Source organism: Nilaparvata lugens, chromosome 6 (assembly GCF_014356525.2).
Source record: "Nilaparvata lugens isolate BPH chromosome 6, ASM1435652v1, whole genome shotgun sequence".
Lineage (NCBI taxonomy): Eukaryota > Metazoa > Arthropoda > Insecta > Hemiptera > Delphacidae > Nilaparvata > Nilaparvata lugens.
This window is the reverse complement of record NC_052509.1, coordinates 46,618,121-46,635,260: the sequence shown is the minus strand read 5'-3', so window position 1 is coordinate 46,635,260 and position 17,140 is coordinate 46,618,121. Positions and strand designations below refer to the sequence as shown.

Sequence of the window (17,140 nt, the reverse complement as noted above, 5' to 3'; positions counted from 1 at the left end):
TGTTTATGAATTATAAACTGTATGTTATTGAACTGTATTAAACTGAATTAAATTTTCGAATCCACCGGAACTGAGATTTGCAGTGCTTATTTACACAAATTGTTGCTTATTGCTCCAACTGGATTCAAAAGCGGGAGTTTCAAAAATGTTGCTCAAGCACAAAAGTTGAGTTGAAAACAAGAAAACTTTGCCAGCTTCTTTTAAATCTTAATCCTCAATCTAAAATACATGATCATTTTCGAATTTAAGAAATAATATGTTACTAAAAATGATAAGAAGTTGGACTTTTGTGTAATAATATCATAATTATTGTTTTGAAAAAGAGAATACAACTTCACTGGGATTTGTGTCGCGATTCGCCAAGCACTCTAGATTTTGACCAATAGAAACAAAAGTTTCAATAATTTACAATTAAAATAGATGTTTATCTCTTTCAGTGAAATATTCAGCTTGGTACCTACCTGGAAACTGTATAGGTACCCAACAGCAGTAGTTACCTATTCTCTTCCCTCATTAGATCCGTGCCGGTGCCTGAGCTAGGCTGTATAGCTAGTCAACGAGTCACTTCAAGCTTCAATTCATAATAATATATCAGAGGCAATAATAATTGTTATAAGTAGTATCTTTATTTCATTATAATATTCATAAGTGTATACGCGTGAATCGTGTAGCTATCAAAGAATGATTATTTTTCAGTTGCACCTGCGTAAGTTTTATGCTGGTCCATGAAATAAAGTTGTCAACAAAAGCTATCAAGTAAGTTAGCTCTGTAGAAATAAAAAAAATATCTTGACCATATTTTTCCTTATTATGCCTCCTCATATAAATACCTATTGATAATTATATAGATTACTGTGATTCCTTTTGTTTCCAAAATAATTCGGTATTTTTTCCTACCGTATCAAGAAGACTCAAATTTCTTCTACAATTTTTATTATCTTCTTTTAATAGCTCAATTTCTTATTAAGGGTTAAAAGTGTACCTACTTGTATTATTTCCATTGTATTGCGAAATGCAATCAGTTTTTTAAGAATCCTACAAACATAAAACTACACGGCTGCATGTAGTTTGTTAACTATGCAAGACTGTTTATCTATTTCTATCTTCTTTTGCAGGACTTGTTTTATCTATTAATATTGTTTAGTAGCTTACTAAAATTTGATTTTCATCAGTAATAGACGAATATTGTGACATAGGATATCAATCCAAAACGAGACTAAAGGGCTTACACCAAAGTTATTAACAAAATGTTAATAACTTAATCAACAAAATGTTAATAACTTAATCCTTGAAAATTCTATAGATTGAATGGAACTTGACAAACACATATGTTCATCATGTGTATGATAAGTTATATTCAATCCAATAGAATCTATAAGGATTAAGTTATAGCCCAGTTAATAAAGGTTTTTTCGATACGAAAATTAAATAAAAGCTGAATCTTTTACCATCGATAGAACCCTCCCAGAGGGTCATTCTCCCAAAAGTCCCAAGAAATCCCCTTGGAGCTTTCCCCCCTAGCCGCCCTCAAAGTTCAAAAATGCAAGTAATCACGGAGAATCAATTATCTCTGTACCCATTGATCGGAAACAGTTCTATTAAATGCCATTCGATTCCTTACATTATGGACTACAATATTAGTTATATTCATTCTTCAAATAAAATTAACAGTTTTCTTACAGTTTTCTAAATAATATATTTGTGAAAATTTAGGGGGTTTGCGATTTGATTTTTTTGTTTTCTTCGATTAACTTCAAAGCAAGTAGTTTTAAATAAAAATGAGTCGAATAATTAATGTAGCCACTCTCATTGCAAATCCATTGATGTATATTGTCATGTATTTCCGATTCGATTTGACGCCGTGGAAGGGGAAACAGTCGACGCGGAACGGCGTGGCTGACTCTCTTAGCCATAGTAAACAGCAAACTGGAAATCAATTATCTCTGTAACCATTAATCGTAAAAAAAATCTTTCATATGTCATTCGATTCGTTAAATTGAGGACTACAATATTAGTCTGATTCATTTCCTCAATAAATCGAACAGTTTCGTTGATAAAATAATATAATGTAAAAATTTAGGGGTTTTTCGATTTGATTTTTTTGTTTTCTCCGATTAACTTCGAAGCAAGTAAATTTAAAGAACAATGTGACGAATAATTATTGTAGCCATATTCATTGCAAATCCATTGATGTATATTGTTATGTATTTGCGATTCAAGTTGACGCTGTGGACGGGGAAACAGCCGACGCGGCTGACTCCCTTCACCATAGTAAACAGAATAATACTGCTGTCTACATTGCATCTCATTTACACTATGGCGCTCGAAACAATCAATTTTGTCTATTGTTTTGACATGCGCTGTATATAGATTTTCACTTTTCAATAGTTTAAAAAAATATTACAATTTTCTTGATTTAACCATGCTCATGATAAAAATCAGGATTTCGTTGTTTGCTCACATAATTTATTATATTAATTTGAAGTGTGCCTTCTCCACAAGAGTCAGAGGTAACACAATTTGATAACTCTAGTTTCAGATATTGATGTTTTTCAACGAAGTTTCATGATATATTATGTGTCCGACTCCTTCATCTTATCCTTATTTTGTGAAAAATTAAGATTCAGAATTTCTTTTCATAGCTTTTCTTGTGTTTTATCTTGTTTCATCACTCTTTATAATTTAAACACTTGATAATGGAATGAATATCATCAGATCACGTGAACAAAAAAATAAATAAAAGGGTGGGCCTACCTGAGATACTATATGATAACACTGTACTCCTGATACGTTGAAAATTTTCAAGCTGAAAGTAGATTAATTTGTTGCACATTCGGTTCAAATATTAACAAATGTTACCAATAATATTACCAATATTATCACATATGGTGAGAACGAATTACTCTGAAGCTTTCTATTCTCACTGAACATGAAGAGGCAATACCAAGCCAGAATCGCAGTTCCGTTCAAATCATTATTATCAGAGCTTTCAAATTGATGCTATGTATAACTATGGATGTTATCCCCATCTCACAATTTCCCTATTTATCCTTATCCTGATTCAGAATAAAGTAGCTGATCTTAATAATCACAAAAATCAATGTACAGTACCTATAATAAATAGTAAAAATAACAAAATTTCTAGTAATAATGCAACTTTTTCTAGGTACGTATTTCAAGGCTCATAAAATGACTTTTTCTCAATCACAGGCAGAAATTCCAATGATCATCATAATAGTAATTTAATGAAAATTGTTTGTATTGTACATTGTTCGACGCTACATCTACATAATTATTGTACATAAGCTACATCTTTAAGGTTATCAACGTATTTAGGATTATCATTTTTATGAATGAAAGCGAGACTGTGATAGAAGATTGGTCAAACTGAAATATAAACATTATATACAATGCATATTTCTGATCAACTATAATTACAAATGATAGAATCAAGCCGTAATGAATTGAGCAACTGAATTTCAAAGTTACTATATCCACTGTTCAAATCGCACTGTGATTTCCTTTTACTTCCAAATGGATTGAATTGCCTCACTCTTCAATGTATCAATTATTGTAAAAAAAAAACAGTGGAATGTGAATGACATCCAAATAGCAATTGAATTTCAATTTTCAGATCATGAAATTCATAAAAAACTAATTCTTGAGAGAATAGTGATGAATTGCAAACAGTGCAAGTAACATTGATACAAAGCGATACAATGAAAATCAACATCGATTAATTTAATACTGGACTTATCAAATTTATATTACCGTTAATTTATATTATTAATAAAGCTTATAAAATATAAAACCAACATTTCAAATTTTTTCTACTGGAGCAAAACATCGATAGAAAATAAAGAAGAGCCCATTATAAGCACAATATACTTGTGTACTAGAATTCACTTGAACTAACTCATCACTTCAACCCTTCAATGATCACAATGAACTAGAATGGTATAAAAACCATGAAATTGATAATCAGGTACATTTTTCAAATAGCTTCACCCAACTAAATCTGTGAATGCTAAGTCATAAGAAATCATGTTCAATAGATTTAATTTGAATGCTTCAAATAGAAAATTATCTATTCTTTTGGTGCCCTAATCAAAATCAATTTCAATCAACATTAATCGACATAGAGAAAAGCTCCTGCACACCTTGTGTAATGAATGACAAGATGCGAGTGGAGGTGAAGAATCGATGTTAACAAAAATAATAGAAGATGATGAATCATCTTTCAATTAATCTTATACGGTAGGGTACTTTGTGGTTAAATGTAAAACACTTTCATGATTTTCCTACCTTTTATGCATGCTTACTCTTCCTTAATTTGTATGTTTGCATGGCTTTCATCTTTAGAATCTACTGAATTTTCATATTGGACTGTCTAAATAATGTAGATTCAACTAGTAAGAACGGAAGATAAGCTACTTTACAGAGAGAATCATAGAAAGTTTCGACTCAACAAGCCCAATGTATAATTTTTTTATGCCTCAGCCGTCATATATATTTGGCTCAACTGAAGGTATATTATCAACCTGGCTTGGAGAATATTAACTGTAGAAAACAGCAAACACTGCACGCTATGGTTTTTCAGGAAATTGCCACTGAACACTATTGTAATCTATGATTTATCTCAGTTTTTGACATTCATAACTTATGATAAATGTTAGCATAGAATTATGATCATACACACATATTTTAAATATGTATTATATTATGTAATAGTATGAATATTTTATAGGTTGCAAACAATATCTTTGTCTGTCATAGAATGCATGATTTAGCACATATATAACAACAAAATGATTTTAGAGAATTAAGAGAATTAAAATGTGAAAAATTAGTTTCATCGCATGTCAAAAAAATAGATAAAATTGATTGTTTCGAGCGCCATAGGTGAATAAGATACAACTTAGAAAGCAGTAGGCTTACTAATGTACTGTATTTTACTGTTTACTAATGTGAAGAGAGTCAGCCACGCCGTACCGCGTCGACTGTTTCCCCTTTCACAGCGTCAAATCGAATCGCAAATAATTATTATAAGTATCTTTATTTCATTATAATATTCATAAAATTATACGCGTGAATCGTGTAGCTATTAAGAATGATTATTACTTTCCTTGCCCTATTACCATAGGTACGGTAAGGAAAGTATTGCTTTCCGAAAAAAATTAAGGTACCCCAATTTCTAAATTTCTATACGTTTCAAGGTCCCCTGAGTCCAAAAAAGAGGTTTTTGGGTATTGGTCTGTGTGTGTGTGTGTGTGTGTGGTGTGTGTGTGTGTGGTGTGTGTGTGTGTGTATGAGTGTATGTGCGTCTGTGTACACGATATCTCGTATCCCAATCAACGAAATGACTTGAAATTTGGAACTCAAGGTCCTTTCACTATAAGTATCCGACACGAACAATTTCAATCATAATGCAATTCAAGATGGCATCTAAAATGGCGAAAATGTTGTCAAAAACAGGCTTTTTCGAGATTTTTTCGAAAACGGCTCCAACGATTTTGATCTAATTCATACGGTACCTAAAATAGTCATTGATAAGCTCTATCAACTGCTACAAGTCCCATATCTGTAAAAATTTCTGGAGCTTCGCCCCATCTAAGCAAAGTTTGATTTTAGATTCCCAATTATCAGTCTTCAGATACAATTTACCAAAAAAAAAAAAATAAGTAGAAATGATTGAGCATGAAAATCTCTACAATCAATGACCAGTAACATTTTCACCTAAAATTGTCCATGATATAAAGTTGTCAACAAAATAAGCTATCAGGTAAGTTAGCTCTGTAGAAATAAAAAAATACCTTGACCATATTTTTCCTTATCATGTCTCCTCATATAAACCTATTGATAATTATATAGATTACTGTAATTCCTTTTGTTTCCAAATAATTCGGTATTTTTTCCTACCGTACCAAGAAGACTCAAATTTCTTCTTCAATTTTTATTATCTTCTTTTAATAGCTCAATTTCTTATTAAGGGTTAAAAGTGTACTTTTATTATTTCCATTGTATTGCGGAATGCAATCAGTTTTTTAAGAATCCTACAAACACAAAACTACGGCTGCATGTAGTTTGTTAACTATGCAAGACTTTTTATCTATTTCTATCTTCTTTTGCAGGACTTGTTTTATCTATTAATATTGTTTAGTAGCTCACTAAAATTTGACATTCATCAGTAATAGACGAATATTGTAACGTAGGATATCAATCCAAAACGAGACTAAATGGTTTACACCAAAGTTATTAACAAATGTTAATAACTTAATCCTTGAAAATTTTATAGATTGAATGGAACTTGACAAACACATGTTCATCATAGTGTATGATAAGTTATAGTTATATTCAATCTAATAGAATCTATAAGGATTAAGTTATTAACATTTTGTTAATAACTTTGGTGTACACGCAGCTTAACAACAGTTGAACTAATCACAATATTATATTCTTATAGATTCTATTAGATTCAACTGAACTTGACAAAAAACATGTTCATCATGTGTATGATATAGTTATGTTCAATTTAATAGGATTAAGTTATTAACATTTTGTCAATAACTTTGGTGTACACGCAGCTTAACAACACTGGAACTAATCACAATAATTATTATATTGTATTATTTATTGACAATTTCATATAATATCTATTTTATTATTTTACAAAGGCGACCTTCTACATTGAATATCTACTACAATATTACCATCTACAACACTTCTTTTCACTATGGCAATGACTTCTTACCAGTACAGAAGGCTTATTGTAAGCATTGTAGTAAGATATACTACCGGTGGGTAATATTTAATCTAAGCTGCGTTTAGATTGAACATAACTTATCATACACATGATGAACATAATTATGTGTTTGTCAAGTTCCATTCAATCTAATAGAATCTATAAGGATTACGTAAGTTATTAACATTTTGTTAATAACTTTGGTGTAAACCCAGCTTTAGACTATAGTGTCAACTCTCAAATGTACGGTACGGTATTCATATTTTGTATAACACAAATATACGACGAGTTCATTTTTCTATTCTTCAATTCAATTCGTGATATTTGTCAATGCCTAATCATAAACAAATATCACTATAATATCTCCAAAGATAATGAAGCTGCGTGAAAGTAGACCACATATCATGCTTTATGCTTCCTGCATAAAATCTTGAAAACGAATACCCATATATCTGGCAGTGGAGCATCGCTATTCGAGTGATTTTGGTCGTGGTGGAACACGGCATGGCTGCCATCTAGTGGCTGTCCCAACTCACTGGACTGGTATCTACAAAAAGTAGTTTTTTTCTAATGACTTCTTTGCCTGCTGAGTTGAGGCTATGAGGGACATCGTCGGTTCAGCGCAGCTGTCTGAGGGAAGTGTAAGAGAGGGCCGGTTGCGCCCCAACTTCAGAATTAAATAAAGGCAGCAATTCAATTCAAACACTGTGTCAGAAATGAACATTTTGTGTTTGTTGAATATAGTTAATTTTTTGAGTTTAATGGAGATTGATAATGTAACAAAAACGAATTTCCAATAATTTCTCGGTGATAATTGACATATATATTATACTGTACTTAGAATCATACACATATTTCATTCACTCGTATTTTATAAACCCACTCGACCAGAATTATTTAAATGTAAAGAAATAACTCACTTTTTGATAATTTTAACGATTGAGAGATCATCTTCTCTCTGAAATGCCATAGCTCTTGTAATAAATGTTTTAGATATGATCGACTGGACACTCATTATAACCTAGATAATGTAGAAAAGTTTTGTGACAAATTAAATCAAAATAATCACAGAAAGTAATAGGATGTCGGCAAATTTGGTTTATGAAGTATTTTGTTTTTATTATTAATATTTAGCCGGCCAGATAGCCGAGTTGACTTTGTACCCTTCAGTCTGCTAGTGCTACCTGGTCACGGGTTCGAATCCCATAGAATAGGCATGGACGTTTGATCATCTCATAATAATTCACCCTCGCACTTCCAATTACCAACGTACAAGCAAAAAGCTCATGTGGGCATCATCTGCAATAAAAAATATTTGTGGTTGTGGTATCTATTCTGATTTGTCATATTCACATTACTAAAATAGTTATTTGTGCAACTAGTGCGCAAAGTGACAGTTTGCTGCACCGAAAGAAACGTTTCCGCTCGGGCGGAATGGTTTCTTGAGTGCAGCAGAGGAACTTTGCGCACGTATTTCACATTAAGTTTTTCCTACAGTTACCATTGAATATGAAAAGTGGGTAATTATGGGTAAAATTGCCTGAAATGCATCAAATGTTTTTCTGTGTAATTTTATTATTGATAAAAACCTTAATTTATTGTCAAATTGAATAAAAATGTTGTCCTTGGTTATAATATATAATGTAATAATTTGCGCGTTGTGCTTCGTTGCACCTCTGCTCACTATAGCAGCCCAGTCACTCTTACCAACTTCATTTTGATTTTGCTGCACTGGTGCTCCATATAACCTACTAAGTATTTTGCGTTGCCATGTTGCAAATCTGGAGTGCAGAAAAATTTTTCCCGCACTAGAGCGGAAAAGTGATTCTTTGCGTTCTGTAATCAGTGCAGCAATGGCCACTTTTCAACGTAACTGTAGGAAAAGACATTTTGTCATTATTGATTTTTGTCATTTCCATGTCTGTACCATGATGTAGTCAAGAGAGACACATCTTCCAATTCAACCCTTCCTGAAGGATGTTCAAAAACGTGCACACCCTACGAAAGACCTTCTAGGCGATATCATTTCAAAGCTCGGAAATAGTTATGGGTCTGAAAGGTCATACTTTCTTATACTAGCCTATATACTTTACTTCCTATACTTTACATTTACATTCTTATATCTTTTGTGAAGAGAATTCTATACAGAGTGTCCTGAAAAAAGGTACCCATAAGTCAGGGTGTGATTCCTCACATCAACAGAAGAAAAAAGTTCTTATCAACATAGGTCCGAAAATGCTCAGTTACCAAGTTATACACGATGAAAGATTTCGTCTGAATTTCATTTCCCCTGCTGAATCGAAGCCCTACGGGTATGTATTGGCTGTTAATTGAGATGTACAATTTAGCGGAAACGGTCCCGAAAAACAAGTTCCTTTAAGGTTTGAAGCAGATTTACTATGTTAAATAGTGTACAATGAAAACAAAATATTCTCTCACAAAACTTGTAGAAAATTTAATTTCGAAGAGAAAGATGTAAAAATAAATCTATAATAATCAAACGAAATCTTTAACAAAATAATCCTTAATTACATACAAAACGCATAAAAAATAGACAAATTCTGTTAAGCTCTCTACAAATGTAATATTAAGTATTATTTTTTGAAGGTTGTGTTTGTCTATTATAGACTTATTTTACATCTTTCTTTTTGAAATTAAATTTTCTAAAAGTTTTGTGAGAGAATATTTTGTGTTCATTGTACATTATTTAACATAGTAAATCTGCTTCAAACCTTAAAGGAACTTGTTTTTCGGGACCGTTTCGCGTATTTCGTCACATATCTTAAAAAACTACTATAGCTAGAATTCTGGAAATGGTTTTATTCAATTTTTCAGTTCATTTTACATGAGTACGCTAAATTGTACATCTTAATTAACAGCCAACAAATACCCGTAGGGCTTCGTTTCAGCAGGGGAACTGAATTCAGACGAAATATTTCACCCTCTATAACTTGGTAACTAAGCATTTTCGGACCTATGTTAATTAGAACTTTTTTCTTCTTTTTATGTGAGGAATCACACCCTGTCTTACGAGCACTTTTTTCAGAACACTCTCTATAAGAAAAAATTGAGTGTATTCTATTTTTTCTTAGACTATAAAATGTTATAGCTGATTATTTATGTGGGTGTGCCTTGGAAAGATACATTGAACACAAAAGTGGTAGGCTACCAAGGAGCAGATTTAAACACCTAAAATGTTACAATAATCTGGAGAAGCACTGAATTCGATTATCTCCGTTCTCCAATGAAATACATTGTGAGAGATTTTCGATTATTATTAGTGTTTTGTTTGGTTGCTAGGTGTGCTATCACTACTACGTATAACAAATCATGAACATGCCATTATTTGTGTCAAACCGTAATTATTCAGTTGCTCCTGGATGTAGAGCCCTGGAACATCTTTCTACTCACTCGTAGTAGGTCTAATCAAAATAACTCAAATAAAGTATAGGCTACTTATTCTTGAAATAAAATTGCATTAGGAATCAATATTTTGAATTTCATTATTCAAGAAAAAAATTAATTATGTTTGATTGAAATTAGATTAATTGCTGGAATTATTTTAATAATAAACCACCATTAAATCACAAATTTAATTGACAAAAACAACATACAAATCAATAGAAAAATATTCAATTTATTAACTGTGATGAAGCAAACAATTTCAGTCAAAAGAGAAACCTATATTTATGTAATACATAACTATGCATTATCTAAATACATCAAGATAGAGCTTTCAATAACAATGATTTGTATAAGAAAAGTCTATTGGTTGAGTTTTTGAATAAGGATAAATGGAATAATCAAAAGTAATATCACAGTGCTATATGCACAAAATTGATTTACAGTATCAACAGCTTCTATTGTAAAGAAAAACGAAGTAATGTTCTTACTAGTATTAACTAATATTTGTTGGTTTGGAGTAGCAGATACATTAATACCTTGAGAGAAACTATAACGTTATAGAATATTATAATATAATAATAGTACATTACAAACACTTGGCTATAATTTTCTAGAATTTCCAACTGGAATTCATGTAAAAAATCTAAAACAAATTTTCATTGATGTTCATAGAATAAATTATAGAATGTACTTGGAGGTTGGTCAAATTTTGCCAAGGTAGTAATAGAGCACTGCCTAATAACAAACTACATTAAATACTAACTACCTCATATATGTGTTTCTACAACAGAAATATAATCTGAATTTATTTACAAAATATGTTTGAAGACAATGATAATCAAACTGTAACGCTACAAACAATAAATTCATCCCTTGACTGAAAAGTTTACTAATACTGTGTAAATAACATAATTGCAATGTACGTGGTTCCCAATAAAAATAATGTATTAAACAATTTTTAAAAACAAATTTTATATCCTGATAATATGGATGAATAAATAAATAAATAAACACACTATAAATTAAAGTTTTGAGTATTTTTGACAATTAAATTGAAGCAAATTAAAAAATATAAATATATCAAGTATAGCCAACATTCATCTAACGATTTATGCACTTAACAATGACACTAGGATGAAGCACAATGAAAATAAATAATATCAGAAATTAATAATAGGATCTTTCACATTAAAAGTAAAATAATATCTTCTATTATACATACAAATCTATAAGAAACAATATGATACATCTTACTGGATATAATTGATAATTATTTATCAAACTGCCTGAAAGGAATTTGAAAAATAATATCTCGTTAATATTTACATACAAGCTATATTATACAGTGTATTTATTTGGTCTTTAATATCGATACACCAAGACAAATACTCATAATATCGTGATCACCGCAAGTATAATGCTGAAATAATTGAAAGTTAGGCACCTATCTACAAATATAAATTAAAATGACTACACAGGGATTATAATAGACAAACGTTTTTGGAGTATTTTCATCACAAACAAAATTAACAAGTAATTTCATCCGTAAACACACAATAGAATTTATGATTTACAAGCTATTCAGGTTATAGATACAGCTCATTACTTGCAGGTGTACTAGAGCTCTCCATTGAACCTGCTTTTACGATTTACAAGGATTTTCGCAAAAGCCTAGTTAATTTAGTGATTCATACGCAATGCTCACTATCAGCCTTAAAAAATTTCTCTGTTAACAGTCATTAGTTCACTATCACTTTCACTGTCTAATACCTATTTGCAAACACAGTCCACAGTAGCCTCTGCTGCTGCATCAACACTCAACACAGATTCATCCACATTTTTCACTAAATTAATATGTCAAGTTAATAACATAAAGCAAATAAATTACGGAGAGACTTTTCAGTTCATTGATAACATTGACAGAAAATTGAAAACGATAATGAAACAGATAATTCATTTTCTGGTCGAGAACATTAAAAATTACAAAGATGGATGATGATGATGAGTTGATAGATGGAAAATTTTCACTATTAAATTTTATAAAACTTTAAAGTGAAAAAGCACTCACTTTATTTGATGTGGCGACGTCCGTTTCGTGCTGGTATTGCACATTTTCAAGCCAAACAGGAACTGAAGTGTTTAAGGTTATGAGGGTGAAATTTGGTTGGGGTGGAGGGGAGTTTTGGTGGTTAATGGAGGAGTATTTAAATGAGTTTGTCCAAAAACTCCACCAAAACTCCCCTTTGTCATCAAAACTCCCCTTTGTCATCAAAACTCCCCTCCACCCCAACCAAATTTCACCCTCATAACCTTAAACACTTCAGTTCCTGTTTGGCTTGAAAATGTGCAATACCAGCACGAAACGGACGTCGCCACATCAAATAATGTGAGTGCTTTTTCACTTTAAAGTTTTATAAAATTAAATAGTGGAAACAAGATGGATAACCAACAGAAAATTAATTAGTCACTTTACAAGGCTTCACTTTACAAGGTCACAGGCGTCGACCCCGGAACGCGGCAATTCGCCCAGAGAGTCGAGCAAGTCATCGCTACGTGGGTCTCCTCCGCGCAACCCTGTCACAGGTGACGGCTGTGACGTCACTAGGCGACACAACGGTCAAAGTCTGTCGGCGCGACGACGAGACGGAAATCCAGTGACGGGAGAGGGCTATGACACTAGCAGCAAGCCAAGCACCCCACTGACCAATGGCAACTCGAGCCCCCCCTCTACTGCACAGGCGCGTCAGCGTGTCCTCCCCGGTGGGTTCTCCTCGGGATTATGGTGAAGGGCAACTGACTACTCCATCCAGCCCCCCAACCCTTTTCCAATTAACCTAAACCATAATAGAACCCTGCTTGTTATCGTTTGTCCCGAAAATGTTTTGTATCTGTGTTGTTTTCAATAAATTCGATATTGGTTAGTAAACATTACTGATTGACAATGATAATAAGTGTTGGAATTGGGTGATGAAGTAGTGAAATTAATATAGTCGATAAGGCACCTTAGCTGGCCGAGATATTGAGCGATAAGTAGTGGCCTCTTTCTATTTTGATTCTTCAGCGGGTCAAACATTTCATGGTTCATTAGGAATTCAACATTATTTTCATAATATTATGGTTTGTGTGGATATAGCCACTGAGAGCTGAGAATCAGTTTTAATGCACGATATAAGTAAGTTTACAGGGACAAGAAATCTGTCTTCAAATTCACATGTAATTGGAATTTATTCTCATGGAGAATTCATGTAACACCAATGATATCAATATTGTAAAATATTGATAGGAAAACTATCTATGAGAAAATCGACAAATTCATCAATAGAGGGAGTTAGCAACTGATGTCAATATTAGTTAGTCTAAGTCAATATTACATTCATAAAAATAGAATATCAACTAGATAAGAAAAATTAAAGTTTTAAATTTGAGCTTATCAATGCTTAGATACAGGATGATTCAAGTTAACTATGAAAAAGTTATGAATTATTTTCAAAATAACATCCATATTGGCAAATTCAATACATTAATTACGATAGCTTGGAATTACAGTACTAACTCCTCAGAGTTGATGATTTTGTCAGTAACCTTGACAAATTGGTTGAATAATAATCATAGGTTCTAGGCTTCACATTCATTAGTTCTATCAAGTTAGGGCATTTTTACCTGTATCATGTTTTCGTACCTCTAATATAGGTAGCCTAGTATCAACAGTTGTGCTATAAAAAATGGAAATTAAATTCGCTGTCCCGATGTTTTATATAAATTAATCATGTCTTCTTATTCAAACTCTAATAACTTATTGTACACAAAGCCCCTGAAAACTAACTTCAATATTCGTGTTGTAACTCCCAAGGATTCTTCAGAACTTTTCCCTTTTCAGATGATGAAAGAAGGTTCCCATCCCTCTGGATGAAGAGGAAAGGGGTAGTTGGATCAATTAAATCGCAAAGATCAAGTTTATCAAACCATATCTCAACTGAATTATTGCAGCTGTTCCAAGAATAAAATCGTCCTTAAATTTCAGGTACATTAGAATATGATGAAATAATCACATTCAAAACTTTAAATACTGATACCTACAGACAACGTCTGAGAACGTTTGAAAGGAGCTTATCCTTTGGAAGAAAGTTAAGAATGAGATAGTTTCTACAAGTTGTCTAGATTAAAATTATTGTAGTCTAATAAAAATAGGCTGCTCTTGTAAACAGAATGTAAATTTGAGATTGAGTTTGATTATTATGTTAAGAATGACAAAAGTTTACTTCAATTCAAACGTTACATTGTTGGATGGTAAATCATAGTATCAATACCCAGAATATATATATTATTATATCCTTATCTGATTTTGATTATGGTCGAAATATTAAAAACTTTATTTTCATTAAGTCAACTTCCTCCAAACTAGCATTCCTACAATTTTACCTGACCTACAACTTCTTAGACCAACATCAACTTTTTGCTATTATTATTGTTTTTTCTGCAGGATACTTGAAATTTATGTACGGCAATATGAAATCGTATGACTTAATTTGTATCTAGCAATATACAATGATTCAAGGGAACTAGTCTAGTATTTGATGCAAGTTAGTTAATACTTTCTCATTTACTTGAAATATTGATCTATGGTGATATTACCTCAAATGGCATGGTTTTCATCAGACAATATACACCATCTAATCCAGTTCACTTATCCGAGACAATAGCTTCAATATGCCATAAAATGACTTGATTTTCATCAGGCAATGTAGCTTACACGAAACTTACTCTTACTCAAGTTCACTAGTCCAAGACTATAATATCTTTGTCGTCAATATGCCATTGAATGGCTCGATTTTCATCAGGCAATAAAGGCCTACACAAAACTCACTCTAACCAAAGAGAAAAGATAGCATAAGTATGTATAGTCTATCTGCTTTCATGTTTCATCGTATGCTATCTTTTCACTATGCTCTAACCCAAGTTTGCTAGTCCAAAACTATAATATCGTCGTCAATATGCCATTGAATGGCTTGATTTTTATCAGGCAATATACACAAAACTTACTCTAACTAAAGAGAAAAGATAGCATAAGTGCTATATTTTAATTGCTTTCTTCTTATGCTATCTTCTCTCTATGCTGTAACTCAAGGTTACTAGTCCAAGACTGTATCTTCGTCTTCAATATGCCATTGAATGAGTTGATTTTGATGTAGTGATGCAACATTGATTGAAGTTGTAGCAGAGAGGACAACTGTGGCGTGTGGCTAGTTTACTGGATGACACAGCACTTGCACTTTGGCTTTTTCTTGAGCACGACATGTTCGACTTGTGATGCGTCGTTTGGCGTGACACGTTGCAGCTCGACGGCAGCCGTGGCGGGTGCCGACTTATCGGTCGGTGACGTGCCGTTCACTCCTTTGGCGGGACTCTGCTGCTGGGAGGTGGTCGTCGCCGATACAGCTGACAGCAGCGGAGAGGCGGCCGACCCGTTCACGGTCACAGCTGATCCGTCCACCTCATGCGCCTGCGCGTGTGTCTGCGTGGTCAGCTGTTTGCCGCCCTTGATCAGCTGGACTATCTCGTCGGCCTCCCGCGACAGGTCGCCATCCGGCCGGAATGGGTTGTCCCAACCGCTGTCCGTACTGCAACACCCACACATCAATATTAACATCAAATTCAAATTTATCTCTATTCCAATTCACGCAAATAAACAATAACATGTAACAAATATGATCCAGAAAGAATGATGAAAAATTATCTAACAGATTGGAAAACTTGGTGGAAGATTTGATTAGAAATCGCAGTTAACAAACTGCTGGAATATTGGATTTTAGATTTGAATTTTTGGACAGTTTCATTCTTCAAATTTCCTTCTGCTATTTAGTTCTTCGGTCAATATTCGCAGTAGCAGAAGTCATATAGCGAATAGCTTTCATTGAATATTTGAAATAATTTTAATACAGTAATTGGGAAACTAATTTCGGTTGGTACGGTACATCGGTATCAATCTCTAGTAGCCCAAATTTTAGTGAACACTAGTTGTGTACAATAACAAAATTGAAACAGTTCAATTTTATTGAATACTAGCAGGTAACCCGTGCTCCGCAAGGGTCCATTTTAAAACTTGAAAAACTAAAAACTTGACGAAATAAAATCTTGAAGAATCGAAAATAGGCCTATAACCGTCCTCGGTTAATTGAAAATCTATATGCCAAATTTCAAGTTAATCAGACCAGTAGTTCGTGATGATGCGTCAAACATAATTACGTCATACACACAATATTACGTTACTGTATAATCTTGCACAGTTTGTATTGTACAGTACACGTCTGTACAAAGAGTTTTATTCTGTAGATTACAGAAGCCAAAATTCTACTCAACAATTAATATGTAACCCAATTAAATTTCTCGACTTGGATGTTGTTTATTTAAAGTTTTTTCGAGTTCCACAGACTAAACATTTACCATGTTTTAAAAGCATCATATAAATTCCACAAGGAGTGAAAAGCAAGTGGAGATTTTTCAGGGACATGGTACCGATATAGAATTGCCAGCGCGCGAGTGGATGAACGCTATGAGCGAGAACTAGCTGTCATCTTGGAAATGGGCCACGCAATTCCTCTTCTCAGGATGGAGAAAGAGAAGAATGGAGAAAGAAGAAAGAGAGACGGAGAGGAGAGTAGAGGGCTGCAAGACGCAAAGCCAGCGCACCAACTGATAGTAGACCAAAATAGCTGGAGTCTCTCGCATTACTTCTCCAAGTCACATTTCTCAATTTTCCTAGACAACAGTATGAAAGTAAATCAACCGCCAAGAACATGTCTACAGTTTACCATTCCATGAATTTAGATGAAGAATTACACCACACTGAGACTTCATAACAAGGGTTTTTCAATGAACAATCATAATATACTTATTATCATTACTATCTTAAAAAAAACTAGGCATGGAAAAACAGTTCACAATATTGTACAGTTACAGCAGTTAATTATCATAAGCCGACGATACAATTCCAAA

At 32.9% G+C, this 17,140-nt stretch overlaps 1 protein-coding gene across 1 annotated transcript in view; it reads right to left on the bottom strand.

Annotated features, from left to right (window-relative positions):
- Nucleotides 1–10,323: 10,323 nt before the first annotated feature.
- The window catches only part of LOC111064276, a 131,040-nt gene continuing 124,223 nt past the window's right edge, over nucleotides 10,324–17,140 (bottom strand). The window contains exon 4 of the mRNA XM_039430925.1: nucleotides 10,324–15,765. Within this exon, the coding sequence (XP_039286859.1) occupies nucleotides 15,393–15,765 (373 nt within the window). The 3' untranslated portion in view covers nucleotides 10,324–15,392. The remainder of the gene's footprint in view (nucleotides 15,766–17,140) is intronic.